The sequence below is a fragment of the Symphodus melops genome (genome assembly GCF_947650265.1).
Source record: "Symphodus melops genome assembly, chromosome: 17".
NCBI classification, from domain to species: Eukaryota; Metazoa; Chordata; class Actinopteri; order Labriformes; family Labridae; genus Symphodus; species Symphodus melops.
The window spans coordinates 11431040-11452782 of NC_136707.1; the positions used below are offsets into that span (position 1 = coordinate 11431040).

At 41.1% G+C, this 21743-nt stretch overlaps 2 protein-coding genes across 3 annotated transcripts; both read right to left on the reverse strand.

Moving 5' to 3' along the window:
• Positions 1-1880: 1880 nt before the first annotated feature.
• LOC306838194 (uncharacterized protein) lies at positions 1881-12079 on the reverse strand. Of its 2 annotated transcripts, none has more exons than XM_079366222.1 (2): positions 11790-12079; positions 1881-6143 (listed from the first exon to the last, which is right to left on the reverse strand). In XM_079366222.1, exon 2 carries the CDS (start codon positions 5889-5891, stop codon positions 4026-4028), a length of 1866 nt encoding a protein of 621 aa, XP_079222348.1. In that variant the 5' UTR covers positions 5892-6143; positions 11790-12079; the 3' UTR covers positions 1881-4025. The 2 variants fall into 2 exon arrangements, with proteins under 2 accessions (XP_079222348.1, XP_079222349.1); XM_079366223.1 differs by lacking the exon at positions 11790-12079 and adding an exon at positions 10823-11517.
• Positions 12080-17059: 4980 nt separating this feature from the next.
• On the reverse strand, positions 17060-20264 carry nfil3-6 (nuclear factor, interleukin 3 regulated, member 6). The gene is made up of 2 exons (XM_079366493.1): positions 20002-20264; positions 17060-19155 (listed from the first exon to the last, which is right to left on the reverse strand). The coding sequence occupies exon 2, from the start codon at positions 19072-19074 to the stop codon at positions 17878-17880; it is 1197 nt and encodes a 398-aa protein (XP_079222619.1). The 5' UTR covers positions 19075-19155; positions 20002-20264; the 3' UTR covers positions 17060-17877.
• Between the last annotated feature and the right edge of the window lie 1479 nt (positions 20265-21743).

The following is a 21743-nucleotide window of genomic DNA, read 5'->3' on the forward strand; positions in this document are numbered from 1 at the left end:
CTCTCCACCCTCTATCCACTTTTTCTCTCCTTTCCTGCGCACAATGACCTACTTTCCTCCTGACCTGCTTATGCTAGCTCCAGTGCCGCAACCATTCAAATTAGGAAACGCAGCAAAATCCTGCAGGGAGTGTCACCTTAATAACAATCCCAAGGGTGCTGTGTTGAGTGACTACTGTAAGAAATTGAATAAACAACCCCTCTTTAATCCATAATCTTACAGGGACAGTCTGTTTGTCTGTTTAGTTTTTATCATTTTTTTTTTTTTTTTTTTTCTTCCGTGTGTGCTTGTGTGTGCATGCGTGGTGGGACTGAGAAAAGGTATGTGTGTGTGTGTGTGTGTGTGTGTGTGTGTGTGCGCGCGCATGTGCATGCATGTAATTGCTTATGTGTTTGACTGGCAGCATTGTGAAGGGCAATGATGTGTCAGCCTCAAAGAGGTGCTTTGTTTGCAGGTTTAGATCAAGTCAGTGTACTGGGTTAACCCACCCATGCTCCTCCTTCTGCCCTTCATGATTTTAACAGCATGACCCCCTTTTGATTATGAATGGGGAAAGGACACAAGGTGTAAAATGATGTGTATTATGGATAAGAAATCTCTTTTAGGGGGAATGATTATTGTATCAGTTTGTATTGATATGCAATTTTTATTTATTAATTTCGCATTTAAATTAACACAATTATTCTAGTTAATTAAGAATATGTTGATTTATAGAAGGGTTATATTCAAGCTGTATGCTCAAGTTTAAAATATGGTATCATATAACCGATGAGTCTGGACTTTAATAACACAGCTGCCTTTTCTGTGTCACGACAAAGAATGCTGTGGGACTCAGCCAGGAGGTTGGCGGGACAGTTGAGCTGGCAGCAGGAGTCAGAGGCTCAGACAGTCTCTGCCCCGGCTTTGTCCTGATCATCACACAGAGCCCACTCTCATTTTAGATATATGAGCCTGCTTCTTTTCTCTTTTTTTCCACTTTTTTCTATTTTCTATTTTTCTCACCTTTTTCTCAACTCTGCGATATTCTGCACATCAGGAGAAAAAACCTGTCAAACAAAAAGACCATTCTCCTTGATGAATGTTATAGAGCAGAGATGTAATTTAAAGTAATTCAGTTTTACCTTTGAATGTTTACTCAAGGACGTGTAGAGAGTTTGATCAAAATCGAGATTTAAATGTGATTTTTAAGAGCAGATGCTTTATTTAGAGGAATTTTGTTGGCAAATGTGCAGGTTTTTTGGCTCATGTGAAAACAACTTATGATTGTATTTTCATGCATAGTATCTGTTAGCAGAAGTAGGTCAGTGTTACATCAGATGAGCTTTGCTGGAGTTTTCTGGCCCAAATAGGCAAAGTGTGTCACTGTGAACCTTCTCTTATTGCACTTTAGCCATGGATGCCACAAAACGAGGCAAAGGGTTTGCCCATGGGGAACAATAGTCTTTATACAAGTCTATCTCTGCACACTGAATTCAAGTTTGAGACATGATCTGAAACACAAAACCTTGAATACCTTTCAGATGTGTCTTTAAATGATATGATGTAAAACAAAACTCTCCTTCAGGAAATTTCATGAATAATAAATATAAAAATAGTATTATAATTGCAGTAATTTAATCAGCATGGTTCCTGATTTTGATTCATCTATATCAGTCAGTAGCATATTACTAAACTGGGGAGGACTGCCATGAAGTCAATCTTAATCCAATTCAAATTCAAATTCCAAAAACTTTATTTATTATTTATCCCCGGGGATAATTCAAGACTGTACATGTAAATCAATATAAAATGATGACCAGTCTGACTGCTTGATTGTAAGTGTTTCCCACAGACTGTAATGTTCTCACTCACTGCTGCTGGAAAACCAGAGAGTCTCCAATAATTCGAAATGGCTGATGAGATAGGCGTTATCCTTGTGTTATGGGCTGATTATGGTCTGTTTGAATGTGTGTATCATCTAACACTGATAATGAAAGAGAAAAACAGGTATTTGCCATGATATGTTGATGAGGTCAACATTCTTTTTATTTCACTTTTCGCTCTTGAAATGCTCCCATCTTCCACAATGAACATTAGTGTCTGTACATACATATTCATGTCAAAAAGAAGGGATGGTAATGACCAACCAGTCCAACCACCACCCATCTTTAAACACCACACTATCTTTGCCTGTTTTTTCCTCGTTATCTTTTTCGTAAATCCATCGGCAAAAATCACAAACATTACTGATTAATACACACTGAAAAGTGGAGAGGGAAAGAGAAATGAGGCAAATACATGTTATCACTGTCAATCGGAGAAAAGACACAGTAAAAATGAAAACAGAATAACACCTTCACAAATAAAAAAGGATATAAAAACCAATGAAATAAACATTACAGTGCTTTACATTTATACACAAGCACCAAAAGCCAAACATGGTACATAGACCCTTGTTAAAAGGGATCCAGTGCAGATTCCTTGCTGCCTAGATGCAGGACTACCATGAGAAAAGGATGACTATCCCCTTAAATTGAGAAGTGGAGGCACATGGGAAACAAGAGACAAAATTCGATATCATTCATATAAGCTCAAATTTTCAACATTAGAACTTGGTTAAATTATGGGGCTTCTAACTTCAAAATAACTCAGTTATCTTGAATCAACGATAAACCACAAGCCCTGCTTGGTCACACATTGGAACTTCTATTAACTTATGTGAATGTTCAGTGTAGAGGACTCTTTTCTTACGTCTTCACACCTTAAATGAAACTCTTTTCGCTCTTGAGCTCCTGATTTTTCCTCTTGCCTCCCATGCTTACATTACTGTTTAAGCTCAAAGCTACATTATGTATCTTAAAAGGTCTGTACACATTCTCTGTCTATGTTCCTGTGGGCTTTTCTACAGTGATAGGTGTGTGGAGAAGAGGGAAATAAATACATTGGGCCAGTTAATGGTGACAACAACAAGAAGATATGATTGATAAAGCTCAAATAAACTAAAGGCGTATAGCCTGCAGCAGGTGATTCCACCAAATATTTAAAGGCTGGTTAAAGGTAAATAAATTCAAACATTTTAATGAGGCCCTTGCCTCAGGATACCACAATGTTCTCGATTCAGTGCTGTAGGCGCTCCAAACTGGATGGCCATTTCTGTGTAAACAGGGCATTAACAAATAAGTAATGCTAAAGCTTAACAATCAAAAGTGAGGCCTTTAATTCAAATGGGTCCTGTAGCAGAAATGTGGCTGTACAGTGATTTTTTTTAAATTTTTTAAATAAGATGGTCACTTACAAGACCCTCTTTAACCGATGCAGATTTGTTACTTTTTTGTTGAACTTGTATTCAAATTTCTTTGTAAAATATATATTTATAATAGATACATATATTCATATATCACAATAATATACAAACCAAGTGCTTAAAAAATAAAGGTAATGGTGATCTTTTGTGTAATAATGAAGATGAGTGGGGAAAGTATGGGGCAGTAGAGGTAGGGTCTGGGAAGAGGTATGGAACTTAATATTTGTAGTGTTGGTGCTTCTTTGGTCAAGGGAATGTTCCCAGTGTACGTTTGCATTTGATTTTAATTAAGGCAGATAGCCATACAATTGTATGTTTGTCTACAGTCAGATATGTACCAAATTTATAGTACTAATAAAGCTCAAAACTTTTCCTACATTCTTTTTTGTTATTGGTCAAAATATTGACAGTTGCTGATGTACTCTGCTGGATATTGTTGGATGAAAAAGGTAGAAAATCAGGCTGTTCCATTCCTCCTCTTATCACATAAACAAAAGTGCTTCTCTAAGTATGGAGAGGATGTAATAAATGATAAATATGTACAACATATACAAATATATTACAGCCCTACAAGTTGTCCATCTTTTTTGGTGATATTCGGGGGGTAGGGGATTAGAAAAGCCCAGCTTCTGTCCCAAGGACGAATGGAGGGGATTCAATTATAGGGCAAAGGCATGATGGCTGGGTAGTTCTTAGACGAGAAATGTCTAATGTCCAAGTTGTGACTTTTTTAAAATGTCACTTAATCTCGCCTCTTGTTTCGTCGTCCACCTGTATCTTTCTTCCCACTTTCCTTCTTTACCCCCTCCCCTGAGGCCCCTTGTGCACAGGCTCCACCTTGACTCTCCCTGTTAAAGTTCTGCTGGGGCATGAGGGACAAGTAAGGGTGTTGGGGTAGCGGAGGCGGTGTTGCAGAGGGAGGGGTTGTTGGGGACTCCTGGCCAGAGGAGTGACCACCATTGCTTCCAGAGCTCATGGCCCTGTGTTTTAGTCTAAGTTTGTGAGGCAACGCCGTGCCCTTCACCTCCCCCTGTGGATCCCGGCCTTGGGCCTGTGGGCAGCCCTGAGAGGAGGGCTGAGGTGAGGCAGGCTGGTTGAGGCCAGAAAGGTGGTGGTTGTTGTAGCTACCCATATCTGAGCAGGATGAGGACGGAAAGTCGTCATCATCCGTGGAGGCCTCTTTGTCAGAGCTGCGGTGATCTCCATCACTGGACGAGGTCAAATTGCAATTCATACTCTGTTGACCTTGGCAGAACGCCTCCCTCCTTGACCCACCCTCATAGGTAAGCACAGGTGGCTCCTCATCTTGGGCACTGAGGTATGAATGGTGAGGCTGCTGAAGATGGTGGTACAGGTTGACTTCCTCTATTTGTCTTGGAAGGATCCCTGCAGATGAATCGCCCTCTTGCTGTTGTGGCTGGTGCTCCTGCTGCAGCTGCTGCTGGGGAATTTGGCAAACTCTGTACATGTTTCCATCCTCTGCCTCATTATGACTGTTGACTGAGTGATCATATGGAGATGATGGTGGTAACTTTCTTTCAAGCTGTTTTTTCAACTCAGCCAATGCCTTAGTGGAGCCCTCGGTGATGGACTGCTGCAGTTGACTGACAGTTGACTGACTGCTGTTGTGCATCTGGGCTGCCTGCAGATTGATGTCCTGGGACCTTGTCAGGTTGTCTACCGGATATGGGGTACTGCTGGAACCATACAGAATGACGCTTCTCTGAGCAACAGGTGGGTGAGGGGCAGGCTGGCCGACAGTGTTGATTGTGGTAACAGACTCCTGATGGGGTTGTTGTTGGTGAAGAGGATGCTGCTGCTGATGGTCATGATACGCAGCCTTGAGCTCCTGAGAATGCTGCTGGATTTGGTGGTGAGTGGGCACAGAGGCAAGACCACGGTGGATGTTAAACATGATCTGAGTGGTGGTGCCATTGGCGATGTCCATCTCTAGCCTGTCACCTTCCTGTTTTATCTCAAAAGGGATTGGCTCCGGGCTGTCCCTGGAGGAACCATCAGACATGTCAGAGAGGGAGCCACGTGGGGAGTATTTCCCCAACTGCCTGTGACTCTCGCCATGTCCTGACTGCTCTGTTTCTGAGGAATCCGAGTTCATCATCACCTGAGAACCACTGGAGTAACCACTGGAGTAATACTGGGTTGAAGAAGAGGATGAGCTTCCATTTCCCCCGTTGTTGCCTCCACTAATCTGCTGACTCTTTTCAATGTAAGAAGCAGTGCTTATAAGGCCAAAGCGCAGCTTCAGCTGGAGCAGCTCTGTCTTGAGTCTCACATTCTCATCATTCAATGCAATGACACGGTTTTCCAAAACCATATCATTGATACGACGCTTTTCCCGGGAGCGTTTGGCTGCTTCGTTGTTTTTACGTCGTTTCTCCCAATAAGAGGCATCTTTCTTCTCATCAGAGATGAATTCACGCTTTCGCCTGCACGTCATATTGTTTTTAGACTTGATGAGGCGCCCTAAGCGAGTTGGACTGCCTTGCACAGAAGAAGAGTCTTCATAGCCACTATAGGTCTCAAGGCCGTCTAGGTCATTCCCTGAGGTTTTATTTAATGTCTTAAGAGCTGATGTCAGATTTTCCATTCTTGTCTTGTGGCAGCCAGTTTCAAATGTTCATCAAGTGACTAGGGAAGAACCAGAACTTTAGGTTTTTTCCTCTTGATTTTCTGTTGTTGGCTGATAAACGTTAAGCATGAGAACAGTGCATTGCGCTAAGCTGGCATATAGTTGTCCTTGATCTCCTCACAACCAGCAGGGTGTAGGACACCCAGTGTTCCTCAGCATGTCAATCACTTTGGGATTTTGGTTGTCTGTTTCCGTTCCCTTGGTGGTTTGCTGCAGAGATAAAGAAAGAAAGAATAACATGAATCACATGAAACGTTAGACTTGAATTAATTTATTTTAAGAGATTTCTAAGAGTCATTTCTATGACTTAAATTTCTAAATTGGTTTTTTAAGCCGGCATATAGACCAAAGACCCATCCAAACACCTTTTCTCTGCGGTTTCTGGCTTCAAATGACAGTTTCTCTGGCAACCAGTAAATGGTCACTAGACCTCACAGTCTGACCTTTTGGCCTTGCTATTGATCTGCTCTGTCTGCGGCATATGACCCTTGACCCTTAGCCTGACATGTTGATGTTGACTTTTGTGATGTAATGAGGGCAATGTGTTCATTGCAAGGCTGATGCTCTTGTCTCTCAGTGGCTACACGCTATATCTAAAAAAAATAAAATATCTATGCTCACATTTTTAAAGATGTAAATAGCATCTGCCAAGGTGATTACTGATTCAACACAGAAATTGCATCAGCCTAACATGTGCTGAGAGCCTCTAAAAATAGGACAAGCTTTTTTTTTTTTTTTGAGTATTGAGGGTTTTTTTTTTAGCAGTATTTGAGCCAGACAGAACAGAGTGAGTCACATGCAGGTAGGTGTTTCCTGGATCCATGTTAGAATATTTAATTAAAAATATCCTCCATGATAAGAGAGAAAACCCGCCACTCTAAGAAACATTATCCACAAGCACTGCTTAAGCACTGCTACTCCCCCTTTGTGTTCATCCGCAGAGGAATGTGGCAGCATTCCTCGCCAAAACAACTCAACGCAAAATCAATGATGCATAGTAAGCAGATAAGGCAGACAAAGGCAGCAGCCAGTGCAAGTCGAGGATAAATAGGCTGAGACTAGGAGATCCGGAGGTGTGGGGGGCAGTGTGGAGGTGGGGCATCGATAAATATAGGTCAAGGGCTCATGGGAGGCAAATGGGGGCAGGAATAACACAGATTGTTATAATTCACTTAAAACACGAAGGCAGATGAGACGTCTCAGTACAATGCAGGTGCTTCAACAAAGAAGGGAGTCAGCTGTAACGAGCTGCACAGGTTTATTACCTGACAAAACCATAATCATAAATACTATAAGGGAATAACAAATCATTTTAAAAAAAGCTTCCTTTAAAACTCTTCCTTCTTTTTAAGACATGTTTCAGACACATTTCTAAAACATTGAGGAACACTGCATAAACCTGTTTTGTGGAATTAATAACCCACAAACACTTGCTTGAAAATAATTAGGTCACACGTGCAGTTTCCACATGATTTGAAATGTTTGGAAATGTCAAGCAACAACCAAACAAAGCAGTCTTTCTTTCCTCAAATGACGAGGAGCCTGCAGAATAAGTTCGGAAGGACTATTCCACGATCTGATAGTCTTGAGATTGATAATCTTGTGCGGCATTTGTAATGGTTTTACTGTCTTTTCCCAGGATCCGACACCAATACGTAACTACAGATGAACCATCATCATGATTTTACATTTTTGTCCGGATTTACAGAAAAATGTTAATGAAAGTCAGTTAAAGTCCCTTCTCAGGCGCAAATCTAATCTATGAAGCTGTATTTCATTTGTATTAGTGTGTCTGGATTTTTTATTACATCTGCTTAGCTGAAATGTTCCAGGTCATCCACGTGAGCATCTGACATGTGGCTGGTTGGCACAAGAGAGAAAGAATGAGCGGAGAGACTTTTTTTCTCAGCGTGTCCCACTGACCCAGAAACTGGGGACCGGCCATGCTCTGTAAACACAAGCCTCACTGTCGGGCTCACTGTGAATATAGGTCAGTTGAGCTGCAGAGAGACGAAGGCGCAAGAGATCCGAAAACCAGACAAAAAGACGGTAAAAACAAAAAGAGCAAGGAGGAAGAGAAAATTAAAGCTTTGTATCAAAAGAGAGAAATTTGAAAGCCAGTGGAGTATCTTTGAAGACATGAAAAAGGGATCAAACAAGGAAATTTAAAACAAAGAGAGGGATGGTGATGTGATTACTGTACACTGTAACTGGTCTAGGGGGGTAACCAAGGGCAGTTTTGATAATATTGTTATTGCATCAATAGAAGGAATATCACCAATAGCCCCTTTTCCTCATAAAAGGGGGTAAAGGGGCAGCCAATCATGTTGGACCGTCTCCCCCTTCCACTAACAAGTGGTTTGTCACGGTCAAAAGCAAAAGGTTAGAATTTACTATCACTAACAAAAGGACAATGATTGACGTCACTGAGTGCGTATGCAATATTTCTCCCCTACAGTTTCATTGGGCTCGAAAAGACATGAATGAACTCGGCTGCTTAAATAACTCACAGTGGTGGCTCTTGGGTTTTATTGTTTGTTTGTTTTTTCTGAATCTGCTGAATATTTAACAATGACATGAATAAGCCTGAATCATAGGTGTTTTTGGCTTGCCTTCACATCTCATTCTGTAGTCCATTTCATTCACCCTATCCTGCCATTCAAAGACAACATAAATTTTATTCTTATGGCCACAATAGCAGAAATGAATGAATCCCGACAACAAAGGCAAGAAAAAATGCAGCCATTTTACTTGAAAGCATTTAACAGCTCAAGTTTGCGAATAAATCTAATGGATGTAAGCACAAATACAGTGCTACACAACCCACTCCTCTGCACACATTCCCTTGACCTAGATTACGCTTTCCAATTTATCATAAAGTCTTCACGTGTCATCACTGGATCTCTGTGGCACTTGTGGAATGATAGCACGGAAATAGAGTCCAAGTTGCACTCGCTCACACAACCACAGGACTGGCCTTGCAAGAATCTAATTGTGGCAATGAGCTTTGGAAACAGAGGTATGAGTTCAAACCCCTGTGCACGTGTTTCTGTGTAGCGTTTCAGGAAATGGGAGCAGGTCTAAAATAAAAAGGAGGGGCGGGTATGCTCGAGAGAAAAAAAAAGAGAATGATGAAACTGTTTCCCCCCTTTGACCTGGAAATTGCAATGCATGGCACGTGGTGGAGACTTGGGGGTCATGGGTGGGGTCTGCCTGAATTCCAAGTCTGAGGGCAGACTTCAGTTTCCCAAGGAAAAGAAGAAGAGACAAAAGAGGGGTTTGGCTAAAAAATCGGGCACTATGCCAGGAAGGCAGAGTCTGATCCAAGCTGGATGCTTGTTCCAAGAACACACAGGGCCATATAACCCCTCTCTGGAAAAGAAAAAAAAAGGCAGAGTGACTCCGTCCATGTGTTGCACTAGTCACATGTGCGCATGTGGCCTACTAAATGCTGTAATTTGCCTCTGTGCTGGCTCCAAACCACAGTGCAATAACAAAGCACAGCCCTCATCTTTTATCATCTTACATGTGCCAGGAAACTCAGAGAAAGTTAAGAGGCCATAAAGTGGGACAGGATGTAAACTTGCTCCATGAACTCAACTCCCACAGTTCGATGTTGTTAACCTGTATTGGACCTGAAGAACCACAGCTGGCTCTGCAGTGTGGGTTAATTTGCCTGTACTTGAAATAGATATTTTTGCGAATGGTTTATACTTTGATAAGTATTATCATATTTATTTAAGTTGTCTACTATAAGCTTTCAGGTCTTCTGTTTCCGCATGTCTGTCCCGTTTGTTTGTTATGGCTGGGAGGGGATGTATGTTGGTGGGGTTTTGAATCAGCCTTTCTCGTCAGCGGTGGTTAAGCGCCTCAGCCCCCCTCCCCCCACAGGCCCATTGTGACCTACATTCATGGCTGGCATAGAGACCTAGTGTTTGCCAACCAATTGGCAGTGGCTGCTGTACATCAAAGTGCATCCCAGCAGTGCCACAGTCTACGGGTTTCCTCCAGTTGCGTAATCTTCCCCTTCTTTAATCCACTTTAATTATTTAAATAATTTATTATGCAACCTGCATAACCTACACAATGTTTCCTACATCGTGTACATATCCAGATGTGGCACTCACATGAATTACAACGTGGAAAATGCTTCTAGTGACACCTCATCACACAGAAGAGATATGCTGCTGGGTTAAAAATTAATTCTAATAAATCTGGATGTCTTTAGTGCAAACTGTTGTCATATTTCACTAATTTAAATATTTACTAATATTGCATGCGATTCTTTAACCCGGAGGAAATGACCGTGAATACCATGCCCACGTGCAGTGCATAAACCACAAAGCCAGCGAGGAAATGAGGCCAAGACTGAGTTTCACTTTGACAAGGAAATGTAAAAATGCCTGTACATATGCATCATAAAATGAATTGTGGTGTTATCTTTGTACCGACAAGTTCTTACATTATGTTCCAGAACAACGGCGTGTGCAGGACTGCGGCCAAACGGAGTCACTACGCAGCTCAAGTCTCATTAAATTCTCCGGTATTGTTTAATGTCGCATTCATAGGTTGAGCGCAGAGCAAGTTATCCCTCACACAGCAGCACAATGTGAGAAATGTGTTACCCCGCATGCCGCCTTTGTTACACTGTCTGACAAATCGTCCTCATGCATATTTAATCGTATCAGCAGTCACCCAAGGCGACTGCTTGAATCCAACGATGCGATAAAAACATCAGCCAAACTAGCGCGTCTAAACAAATAATCCACACATCTTTATTAACCATGTTATTAAGAATAAATTCGTCCACATTAGCTGCAAACAAAACTGTATCAAAACTGCGCACCCATGACCCACATTTGATCCAGATGTTCTGATCCACATCTTACCTGGCAGCTCGTGCACTCAGCAGAGCCCGCGAACTTCAGCATTCTTCATCCTTTCTATGTCTGACCGCCCGAAATTTAAACAAAGCCAAAGAAGTCGAATCGAAAAAAATGTCCACATGTATCCAGGAACGGATGATCATGCCTGCCTGTCGCTGTGCTCTGGATTGTGTTGCGCTCCTTCAAACTGATCGGCCACTACAGGGTTAACCCAGAGGGCTGCACAGCCGCTTTAACCTTTACAAAGAGCTGCTACACGTGACGGAGATAAGTGTGTCCTCGGATCCTGCACGGGATTTTTCCAGTTGTCTGACTAGCCTACTAACCCAAAACAGGGCGCGTACTAAAAGAGAGACGCACTGCACAATATTCAGAAACTTACTTGCACATTGCATTAGACCTATAATAATGATGGCATTGTAATGATAGCCTAATGATAATAACAAATAATAATAATATTTATTATAATAATGTTAATAATAAAAGTAATTATAATAATAGTAGCCTAATAATAATGATAATAGCTGCTGAATTACAGTCAACTACGTGAATAAAGACTAAAGAGCCCCTGGAACGCACCACACATTGGCTGCTGGACAAAAACACAACAGCGGGTCTGGACGCCACTAAAGTATAAATACAGCACTTCTCTATTATAAGCTACCATTCGCCTCCATGTCTTTCCACCATCACATCGCACCTTTCCCCCCCCCTAAAGCCATCCCATAACCTCTGACTGCCCACCTTTCCTCCCACCCCCCTCACACACACCCCCATTCTCACACACAGACCCTTTGCCTCGCATTGAGAAAATGCGAACAAGCCTACCAAAACAAATACATAAAGAAGCCAGAAATGTAAGCAAAAAAAGAAGAAAAAACAGCATCTAAATCCATCATATAAACCTATATGAATAATAATATGTTATGCTATAATTAATTAAATAAAAATAATAACAACACAAACTTACCTTTTTTCAAATCAGTTTTAACAATCCACGTCAGGCATCAGCTGCTGGTTTCATCCACACACGACTAAAAATATTGTAGGGTAACACAAAGTCCGTCACTTTCCAAATACCAGCTCTCCTATTAGTGCAGGTAGCCCATATGAGTGAGTGTGGACACAGTACCGCTTGTTTTGAATGCGCTCCTCATGTTATGTTTGCCCCAATTCTCTCCCTCTCTCCCTCTCTCTGCTTCTCTCTCTGAGTCTCTAGATGTATGTTAGTAGGTCAGTTGTTGCATAACAGGACGCTTAGGGTGCCTAGTCACGTTTTTTGTTTCTCTCTCAGCTCTACCCCCTCCCTCTCGCCTCGCCCTCAAATCCTGTTGAAGGACCGGAGATGCTGGGCGCGCAGGGGGAGGAGCCAGACCTGGAGGGGGAGGGGCGAGGCTCAAAGCTAGACAAAGTCAGATGATGGCCTGTGATACCCATAATAAGATTACTAGACATTACAAAAAACAGCACAGTGGCAAACCACATAGAAAGAAGCTGTGAGCTCAGTATATTGATTTATCCCCTGCTGCTGCTCTGGGAAAAAAATATTCTAAGTCCATGAAAAGTGTATAACAACCACTTTTCTCACAGACCCACATTTATTTCACATTATTTCTTTTGGGTAGTTACACATGATAACGGCATATAGATACATCTGAGGATATTCTTTTTATTTGTTGTAAATAGAAAATTCTAATTAAATTCTTCATAGACAAAATAAAAATATAAAAACATTTTAGATATCAATTATTTCTTTCTATCAACAACATGTAACAATAGTTAAATTTTAATTCAGTTATCCAAACTGAAACAAATATTCCAGATATCCATTATGTAAATGAACACATCCTAAATTTAACAAAGAACTATCACAGATTGTATTGTAAATATCTGAAATGTTTTTTTTTTTTTTCCCAAAGCAGAGGGATATGTTAAATAATGTGCATATCTGAGGGAGACTTTAGTTGTGACTGGGAGAAACACTATAAAGGATATCTTAAGGTATTATCAGTAATATAAGGGTGTTTGCTTTGAATATTAAAATGCCTTCCCATTTATAGTATCAATCTTTTTCACTGTACAGTCAATGCTGTATATGCCGTGGAAAGTGACTGAATACATTTTGGCAAAATGTCAATATGATCTATTCTACCAATTATTGAGATAGGTGTTTAAGCCAAACACAATGCTATTAAAATGTAAAATAAAAAATATTTAGCCAATCGCAAGACCTAGCATATAAAGTAAAAGAGTAGAATATAGAAATTATGAATGGTAATACAAATCAAGTCACAGGTCTGCCCTATTAGAGCCTAGAGTACTTTAGCCCCAAAAAGTCAGCCATGAACTGAAAACCATGCAAATTTAGAAATAGCTCCACACTGCATAAAAAAACACCTATATGATCTGTTGAATCACAGCAGAGTTACAAACTGTCTCTGCAAGCAACTTCAGCATCTGAACTCTTAATACGGTGCTTCAATGAACAACATCTGCACAAGAGCCTCACCTGTGTGCAACGCCAAGCATCGGATGGAGTTGTGTCTTCTCAAACCAGGTTTGACCACTGGGATGTTGAAACCTGTTCCTACAGTAGTCTCATAGAAAAATCTGGGTTTGTCAGATGCCAGAAAAATGACTCAAATAGCCTGACCTTTACTCAGCTGAACACCTTTTGGAACAATTAGGACAATGGTTGCTAGCCACACCATGGCTTATAACAAACACTAGTGCCAAACTTCACACTAATACTCATTTAGATGAATAGGATAAAATTCCCTGTGATGTTGAAAGCCCTTCCCAGAAAATTGGCTACTGTTAGAGCTGCCAAGAACGTGAGAACGGCTATCAAGGCTCACACTGTAACAATAGGCCTTCCAAAAACCATAGGTGAAATTGTGAGTTCTTTTGTTGCTTGTCCGATATGAGTTGAACAACAAAGATTGGAGGTTTTTTTTGCTTTATTGTTGGTTTTGATTGTCAAAAGTACATTCTGCCCATAATATTTTGTACATTGTTTTGAAAGATTCCTTTTTTACATTTCAACAAGGGTGACACAATGTTCTATATTGTGTCTATTCTAAAAAGAGAATACGTCTGTTTGCAGTTTTAAAATTATTTATTACTCAAAACAATCTTTGAAGAAACGTTTCTTGCATTGTAAAGAGGTTGTGTGCGCTCCCAATATTATGTTTGTGTTTCTTTTTCAAAAAACAATTGTAAAGACTCAACAACAGTCTAACAACTCAATGACAACATGTTTGTTTTTCATCTGAACAATGCGTCCTGTTATTAGAGGCTGATTATATCATGTAGTAAACACATGCAACAAAACAGTAAGAAATAACATTAAACAGAGATTAGGTACCTAGAACCTCTTACATGAATAAATGTTCTAAAAACAATGTGGCTTCATTTCCAACATACAACTCTTTAAAACTGAAACTAAACTCAGACCAAACAGTGATGAGTGCCAGCAGACAGTTTTGAGTTTTGCAGTGGTGTGACAGTGGCACTTGGTTGCCTTTTTATAGCACTGACAGAAGTGGAACTTTTGGCCGAACAGTTACAGAACCTGGCACTCCAACATGCAGGATTAACCAGTGAGTTGAATACGCTGATCTGGCCCTAAAGTCTGTCATATTGAAGAGCATGTGTTCTGATACATTTAGATCACAAGCAGGAATGTGTGTTATGCTTGCATGTTTGAGTCCAAACCAAACACTGTCCTTTGTGTTATTGTAGAGAGGGCTGTTAGACAGGCTTTAGCTGTTCAGTGGCTTTATATCAAAGCAGCATGCTGGGGACTGTGTCAGAAAATTAGAACTGTACTTAGTGTTGGTTTGAAAAAACATTTGCCAGCCCCCATTAAAGCTGTAGGAACAAAGCAGTATGATCATTGCACATGCATAAAAAACAATGCCCAATATGGACAATAGCCACTGTGCAGTTTGAGCTGTCTTTGAAGTAACTCCACGTGCCAGAAAGCATCTTTCTCCATGCTGCCCCAGGCATAAGGTCTGCTTAGTGTCTCAGTGAGCATGCGGCATGGAGCATTATCTACCCAGTGAATTTAACTGGGGGGAAAAAGTGCCTTGAAGGCTGACGTCTGCAGTGGATTTGTGTTCATTATCTCGTTTTATGGCTGAACTTTCGTTTGCGTGGCACTGAAAAGGTTTGTGTGTTATCAACAACAAAGATGTTCCATATATCAATGTATAACAGCAACATTTGCGCATGCATTAATTGCAGCAATAATTCTGTTTAATTGGATCGCTTTGTTTCCTTGGAGGTTGTGAATGACTTTAACACGACACTGATTATTTGTTCTTGCGCTCTCTTTAGAATACAATTAACTGTCTGTCTCAGTGATGCCAATTGGCCAATCTTCTTTCAGTTATTATTTTTTTTAAATATACAGCCATTCAGTCATGATTCAATTTATAACAACTTTCTACGGTAGCACACTGCATCATCAGGGGGTAACTAGTATTATGGTGTCTCCAATATGAACTAAATATGGATCCTCATTCCTTTGCACCTCTTTGTTTCCTTCTGTACTTGGAGGAGACAAACTGATGGAGCTGAGGCATTGGCCTTGAACTTGGGTTCCCCCTCCCCCATACCACACACACACCTACACACACACACACACACACACACACACACACACACACACACAGACTGTCTCTGCATCACTCCCATCTATTTTTGCACCCCTTACTTATCCCCACCCTACCCAACATTTTTCCCCCTTTCAGCTACGTCTGCAAGCGTACCCATGGTAACTGTCGCACTGCCTGCCTAGCAACAGGCTTTATCCTTTCCTAGGAAAAAAATGAGGGGGAACAGAATTGGGGGATGGGGGTTGTGGTTGTGGTTGTGGCATGTTGCTTTTTTATGGAGGATGAGGAGGATAATGTAAAAACAGTATGTTTCTAAGAATACATTTAATTAGATGCTCATCTTCGCTGTTCCTCACCTAAAGTCTGCCTTATCTTTACCTTTTCATGTCAGCACAGGCTTCTCCAGTTTACTTACTCAGAGTGTATTTTTTAGACAAAATATGGATTTTTATTAGTTTTGGACATTATTATAGCCATATTCATAAGCTTCAGATGGGTCACAAAAAACTAATCAAATTACAGTGTATATTATTTTTTCAGAGCTTACAAAAAGGTTGTAAACACCTATACATAACACTCCCTATTTATATGAGTACAAACACAGCAGTTGTTTTTGTATTAAGGAACACATGTACACTTGAAAAGCTCCTGATTTTAGTCATCTTGCATCACAATGACAACTAATTGAATAAAGCTGCAGGAACAAAAACATGCTCTGTTTTTCTGATTCATATTTTCTGGTAAGTGGTCAAAGGTAAACTTGAGTGCCATAGAGATGCAAACGTTGTTGTCTTTGCTGCCCCCTGCTGCCTCCAATCTAGCTTTTTTTCTTTTTTTACCCACAAAACATAACTGGAAGGAAAACAATAAAGTTGATCTATTGACTTTATATATGCAATGACTACAGAAAACTCAATTATCTAGACTAAATCTTCATTTGACAATAATCTTTCATAATCCCCATCCGATGATGCAATTGCAACTCTTTTGTTTGGAAGGTGACTGATTGTTGGTTGAGTAATAGCCGACACACCCTCTGTCTCTGTCTCTGTCTGTCTGGCTGTCAGTCTGTCTTGCAGCCTGCAGGGAATGTGGGAGAGAAACCTGTCAAGTGCAGAACTGCTTTCCTCCTCGCCTGCATTTGTCAGCACTTGTAAGCTGAGCCTTGCCCTCTGTTTGTTCTCTATGACATATTCTGTCATTACCTGTAATTAAAGATTGGTATTAGATCTCTAGTAAGTCATATGATGCTTTAGGCATTATGTTTTATTTTACTTTGATACTTGTGTATCATATTAATGTATTGTTTGTTTTGCAATAGTTATTTATGTAATCACCTTAAAAAAATTCAGAATCACAAGACACATTTTTAAAAGGAATTGTTCAAATCTAGTATGTCGTAAGTTAATGCACTTCACTTCCCACAATGCCACTTAGTAGCTACCTCATTAGACCCCTTTTCCACCTTAATTATTACTTCTGTTAAACTCAGGAACTCACTTCTTAGCCATATTTAAGTGAATCCGTCAGCTCACTCTTAGATAACCCTGATGGTCATTTCTCTTAAACCTTATAGAAAAAACCTGAAGAAGACAGTAATAACTCACCCCAAGAATCATGTTAAATCTGTCAAGTTTATTTATTTTTTCAATATTAAATTACACAGAAAGACAGCAGACTCCAAATTGTCCTCATGGCCTTGGTAAAGATAACATGGCAGTATAAAGCATCTGCAAACCAGGTGGGACCAGAGGCTGAGGTGAGATGTGAAACAGAAAACATGTAACAGTGCACGGGTCCTTAATGTGACACGAGACAGATAAACAAGCAGAAAATGTGTTTGGTGTGTAAAACTGTACCATTCAAGGCAATGTTATGCATTCAGAACAAATAGAGAAGAGCTAGATGTTTTGTCCCTGTGCCTTTATTTTTTGTCTCTGCTTGTGTTTGCACGTCAAACCGGGTCATGTCTCAGTGTTGCAATGTGTCATCCCTCCAACTACAAATATTCACCCTCCTACTTGATGTCTTGTAACCTTCTGGCTTTAGAACCCCTGAACTTGTTGTGTGTAATTCAAGTGAGGTTATGATGTTGGGTTTGTATTTTAATGTTGTCATGTAAACAGTGTTTTCAGTTATCACAGTGTATGAAAAAGAGACACTAATAAACACTTGACACTATTACAGATAAGACTCCCTGTCTGAGCAACACTGATTGGAGCTGAGATTTAGTTGTTTTTAAACAGTAGGTAATGAGATGAATGCTTGTTACAGTATAATACAGTATTTGAACAAAAACAACAACAACAACAACACATTGTTAAAAGTTTGTAGAAACAAAAGCCACATTTTATCAATCCTTGTCACTTCTGTTCATTTTCTTTGTCCTTAAAGTCCTTATGTTGGAAGACTGATTTTTACAGCTCCAGGTCCTCAGTTGACTTTGGCCATTAGCTGCTCTGTGAAAAGTTTCTTCAGTTGAGCAACCTCCTCGCTTAGAGAGTTCAGCTGGGACTTTAGGTGAGTGTTCTCGTGCTTATACTGGCCCTCAGTGGGCCCTTGTGTGGGAGAAGTCTGTGGGCTGTAGTTGGAAGCTGAGGCGTTGTATTGAGGAGAAAGTCTCCCCCGCCTGCCCTCCTCCCCTTCCAGCTGCTGTAGCCAAGAGCTGGTGCAGTGCCCTGGTCCTGTTTCACCTCCACTGAGTCCTCTAGTGACTTCTCTCTGACCCTCCCGCCCTGCTGTAGACATTGTTGGGCTGCGCCTGTCGCCTGTAGCATCGCTTGTGTCCCCACCGCCGGGCATCTTGAAACGTAGCTTGTGAGGGAGGTTTTTCATGGCTTCAGCGTGGTCCAGCTTCCCTCCTGTAACCCCTGTAGTGTGATGGACATTGACAGGGGAGTGGTGGAGGTCATAGCCTGCCTCATCAGCTCTGTGCGGTGATAATTTTCCATGATCACTCAAACGGTCTTCAAAGAAGATGGGGCTGCCCACACTGGATCCGCCTGGCGTCGAGAACCCAGAGTCCTCCGACATGTTCCCAGTATCCCTGGAGCCCCTGTTACTCAGCTGGCCTGTATGGTTGTTGAGATGTGAGACTGAAGAGTTAGGGAGGCCTCCCTCTCCTCTTTGGAGATAATAGTGAGGAGTCACAGTTTGAGGGCTGTGTTGAGGAGGTGCAGTGAGAGGCAGAATAGGAGAGTTGGAAGGGTCTTTGACCAGGCCAAAGCGGAACTTCAGAGCCAGCAATTCAGCTCTTAGACGAGCATTTTCCTCGAGCAGAGCCAGGACGCGGCTCTCCAGGACCATATCATTAACACGCCGCTTCTCCCGGGAGCGCTTAGCTGCCTCATTGTTTTTCTTTCTCTTGTCCCAGTAGCCCTCGTCTTTTTTGTCATGAGGGATGAACTCACGCTTGCGGCGGATGCTGGAAGACGGGCTTTCTTTTCGTTTGACGGCAGAGCTGCGTCCCAGCAGGGAGCGGGCCAACATGCTGCTGGAGGTCAAGATGGATACAGCTTCATCTGTGAAGGACATGGGCCCTGACCCTCCGTCTCCACCTTCAGGTGAGTCGAGAGACTGGAGCACTGCCACATCCTGCTGTCCCCTCATCTGGGACTCCTCTTCAAACATGATGCCAGTCGCGGTAGGAACAGATTGAGGAGAACTGCTTGTCTTTCAGGATGCAGCAACAGTGCCGCCTAGTGATGAAAGCTGTGGGAGGATCAGGGAGAAGGATTTAGTGGTTACGCAAGAGCCATTACAACACAATATTATGCAACCCCATTACATCTCTCCAATAAAAACGGGACCAACTTGTACCATAACCTTGAAAGCGTCATTATATTCAATATGGGGCAACATGTGAACCAAACACATAGCCAATTAGCTACAGCTTTCGGAATCACCATAAAGCACACAGCTTTAAAATGACGATACATTTTGTTAACATGTTAACAAAACAACATGTTAATGTTATAATCTACATTCACATTTAACTCCGAACAATTCTATATTTATTTATAGTCCTGCAGATTTCATCATTTAGCATTTAAAAAAAAAAGAGAGAAATCGAGTCCCTCCCGGCCGGTTTACGCTCCGACATTTACATCATCAGCAATGACCCACATGTCTGACGAAGACATGCTGATCTCCGGTCAGTTATATGAGCTGAGCTGACTTTTCTCTGTTCTGCTGCACTTAACATAACTGGTATCTAAGAGTCCAGCTCAGACTTAAAATTAAATGAATGCCCACATTTTAAATTGTGTCTTTAAGTTGGCTACTGAAGATCTTCCTTTAGACTAAAGCTCACTTTAGTGTGTAAGAAAATAGGTATACTCTAAACACACAAAACATAAGCCAAAAGACTAATAACAGCACAGTATAATTCAACACGGATTCACTTTTCTATTTTGAATAACTTGGGTACATAGGTAGACCACTGAAGGAGGATGTAGCCATATGTAACGCTTAATGTTAAGTGTAAATTAAAATCAACTATTTGACATTTGGAACATTAAAAACTGTTGTTTTTAATAGAAAAAGAAAAGGCTTTACCTCTGAAGAAGGATGAACACTTGTGCCTGTTTTCTCTCTGCTAAAGTCTGTGTGTCCCGTTCAGGAAGAAGTGCTTCTTGTCTCTGTCTCCCTCTCTGGATTCACTCTGCTGTTCACTCGCTGTTACTCAATATTATCATGTGGCGCACATCCACTCTGCTCCACTTGGAATAATGCAGCTCCTATTTGTAACATTGAGTTCAGCTCAGGACGGTCTCTATCCTCACATGAACCAGCGGAGCCCTTTTAGTGTGTGTGTGTGTGTGTGCGTGCGTGTGTGTTTCTAAGACCGCCCCCATCTCCCTCTCCCCCCTCCTTTGCGCCTTGCGAAGGAAAGCTCCTATCGGCTTTCACATAACATAGGAGTTTGGGCATCACAATGATCGTCATCATCTGACCTCGATCGCCCCGCCCCCTGTGAGAGGATATTCCGGACATATCAGATAGGTGACGTTAAGCCTCCTCTGATTTCCCGACAAAAACATGCGGGTTTATACAAATTGATCCAGTGAGATAATAAAGGTAACAACGCAAATGCAACTCTAAGTATCAAGATCAATCTTTAGCCGATTTGTGAAGCGCCAGTTCATAACACATTTTATTTCTAGACACTTTGCAAAAAGAGCAACAGAAGAGCAGGTAGGCCTCGATACTCTGTTATTTTAGAATCTGTGGTTATAATAACGCTGCAACGATAACGATGCCCTAACAGTATCAACACATTAATCCACGTCAGGGAGTATTTTATTCAGATTTATTCAGTTGGCAGAGAACTCTGTAACTTCGTTAACTTTCTTACAAATATGTTTGCGTTTCTTCCATACTAATAACTGCCATTAACATTATGCAACACAACATGAAGTACATGTACATCTCACTGTTATTGGGTGACTTGATCCCAGGCGAAATGCACATTTATGTCCCCATATTCATTAAAACACAAACAAATATTTAGTGCTATGATCAGACATCATATTGGGTTATAATAAGGTCATGCAATAAACTCTTGAGTGCTGAACAGGCAGTGAGCTCTTGTTGATCAAATGCTCTCAGGTTCACAGGATAGTTTTTGCCAGATTATTTTGCAATGATAGCAAACTTTGTCTTGTACAAATGTTTGTCACAAGACTGTTTGCCCTCTATTTAGTTTCCCACTAAATCAAAATGTTTTGAGTCGCACCTGGAATAAAAAAAAAACCTAGGGATTTTTTCTGGCCAGGGACCCCCTAACTCTGGTCAGAATTCCTGCATGTGTGAAGAGGTATTAGCAGAGCTAAGTAGGAGAGCACGTCATTTCAACACTGTCTCTCTTTGCCCTTGATAAAATGAGATAACAAGGTGTTTTTTAAATGATTGTTTTAAAGAGTTTGCAGTGGTCTCCAAAACTTTACAGTAGATTATGTAACTGCATGATACACATTGCTTTAAATCTAAAGATTCAGTGAGGGCAGATTCTCAGCATACGGTATGTAATGTAGGCTGTGTGTCCTCTGAAAAGATAAGAACATACTTTGTGCCTCTGTGTGTTTACTGAGGTTGTCAGTACCAACATGCAGCACGTGGCGTAATGTGAAAGACCCACAAGGGTTACGGGCAAAAGCCTCAATCGATCTGTTTTTACAGTGGACCCTTATTTGTGCTGTGCCTTTTTTATGCACACAGGAGACAATGAACTGCATGTACAGTAGTGTATCATATCACAAATGTAAACGGCCTGCAGACATGCTCATGTTGACAATGAG

Excerpts from the sequence above, each read along its gene's own strand:
- LOC306838194 (XM_079366222.1), bottom strand. The coding sequence starts at position 5,891 with ATGGAAAATCTGACATCAGCTCTTAAGACATTAAATAAAACCTCAGGG.
- nfil3-6 (XM_079366493.1), bottom strand. The coding sequence starts at position 19,074 with ATGTTTGAAGAGGAGTCCCAGATGAGGGGACAGCAGGATGTGGCAGTG.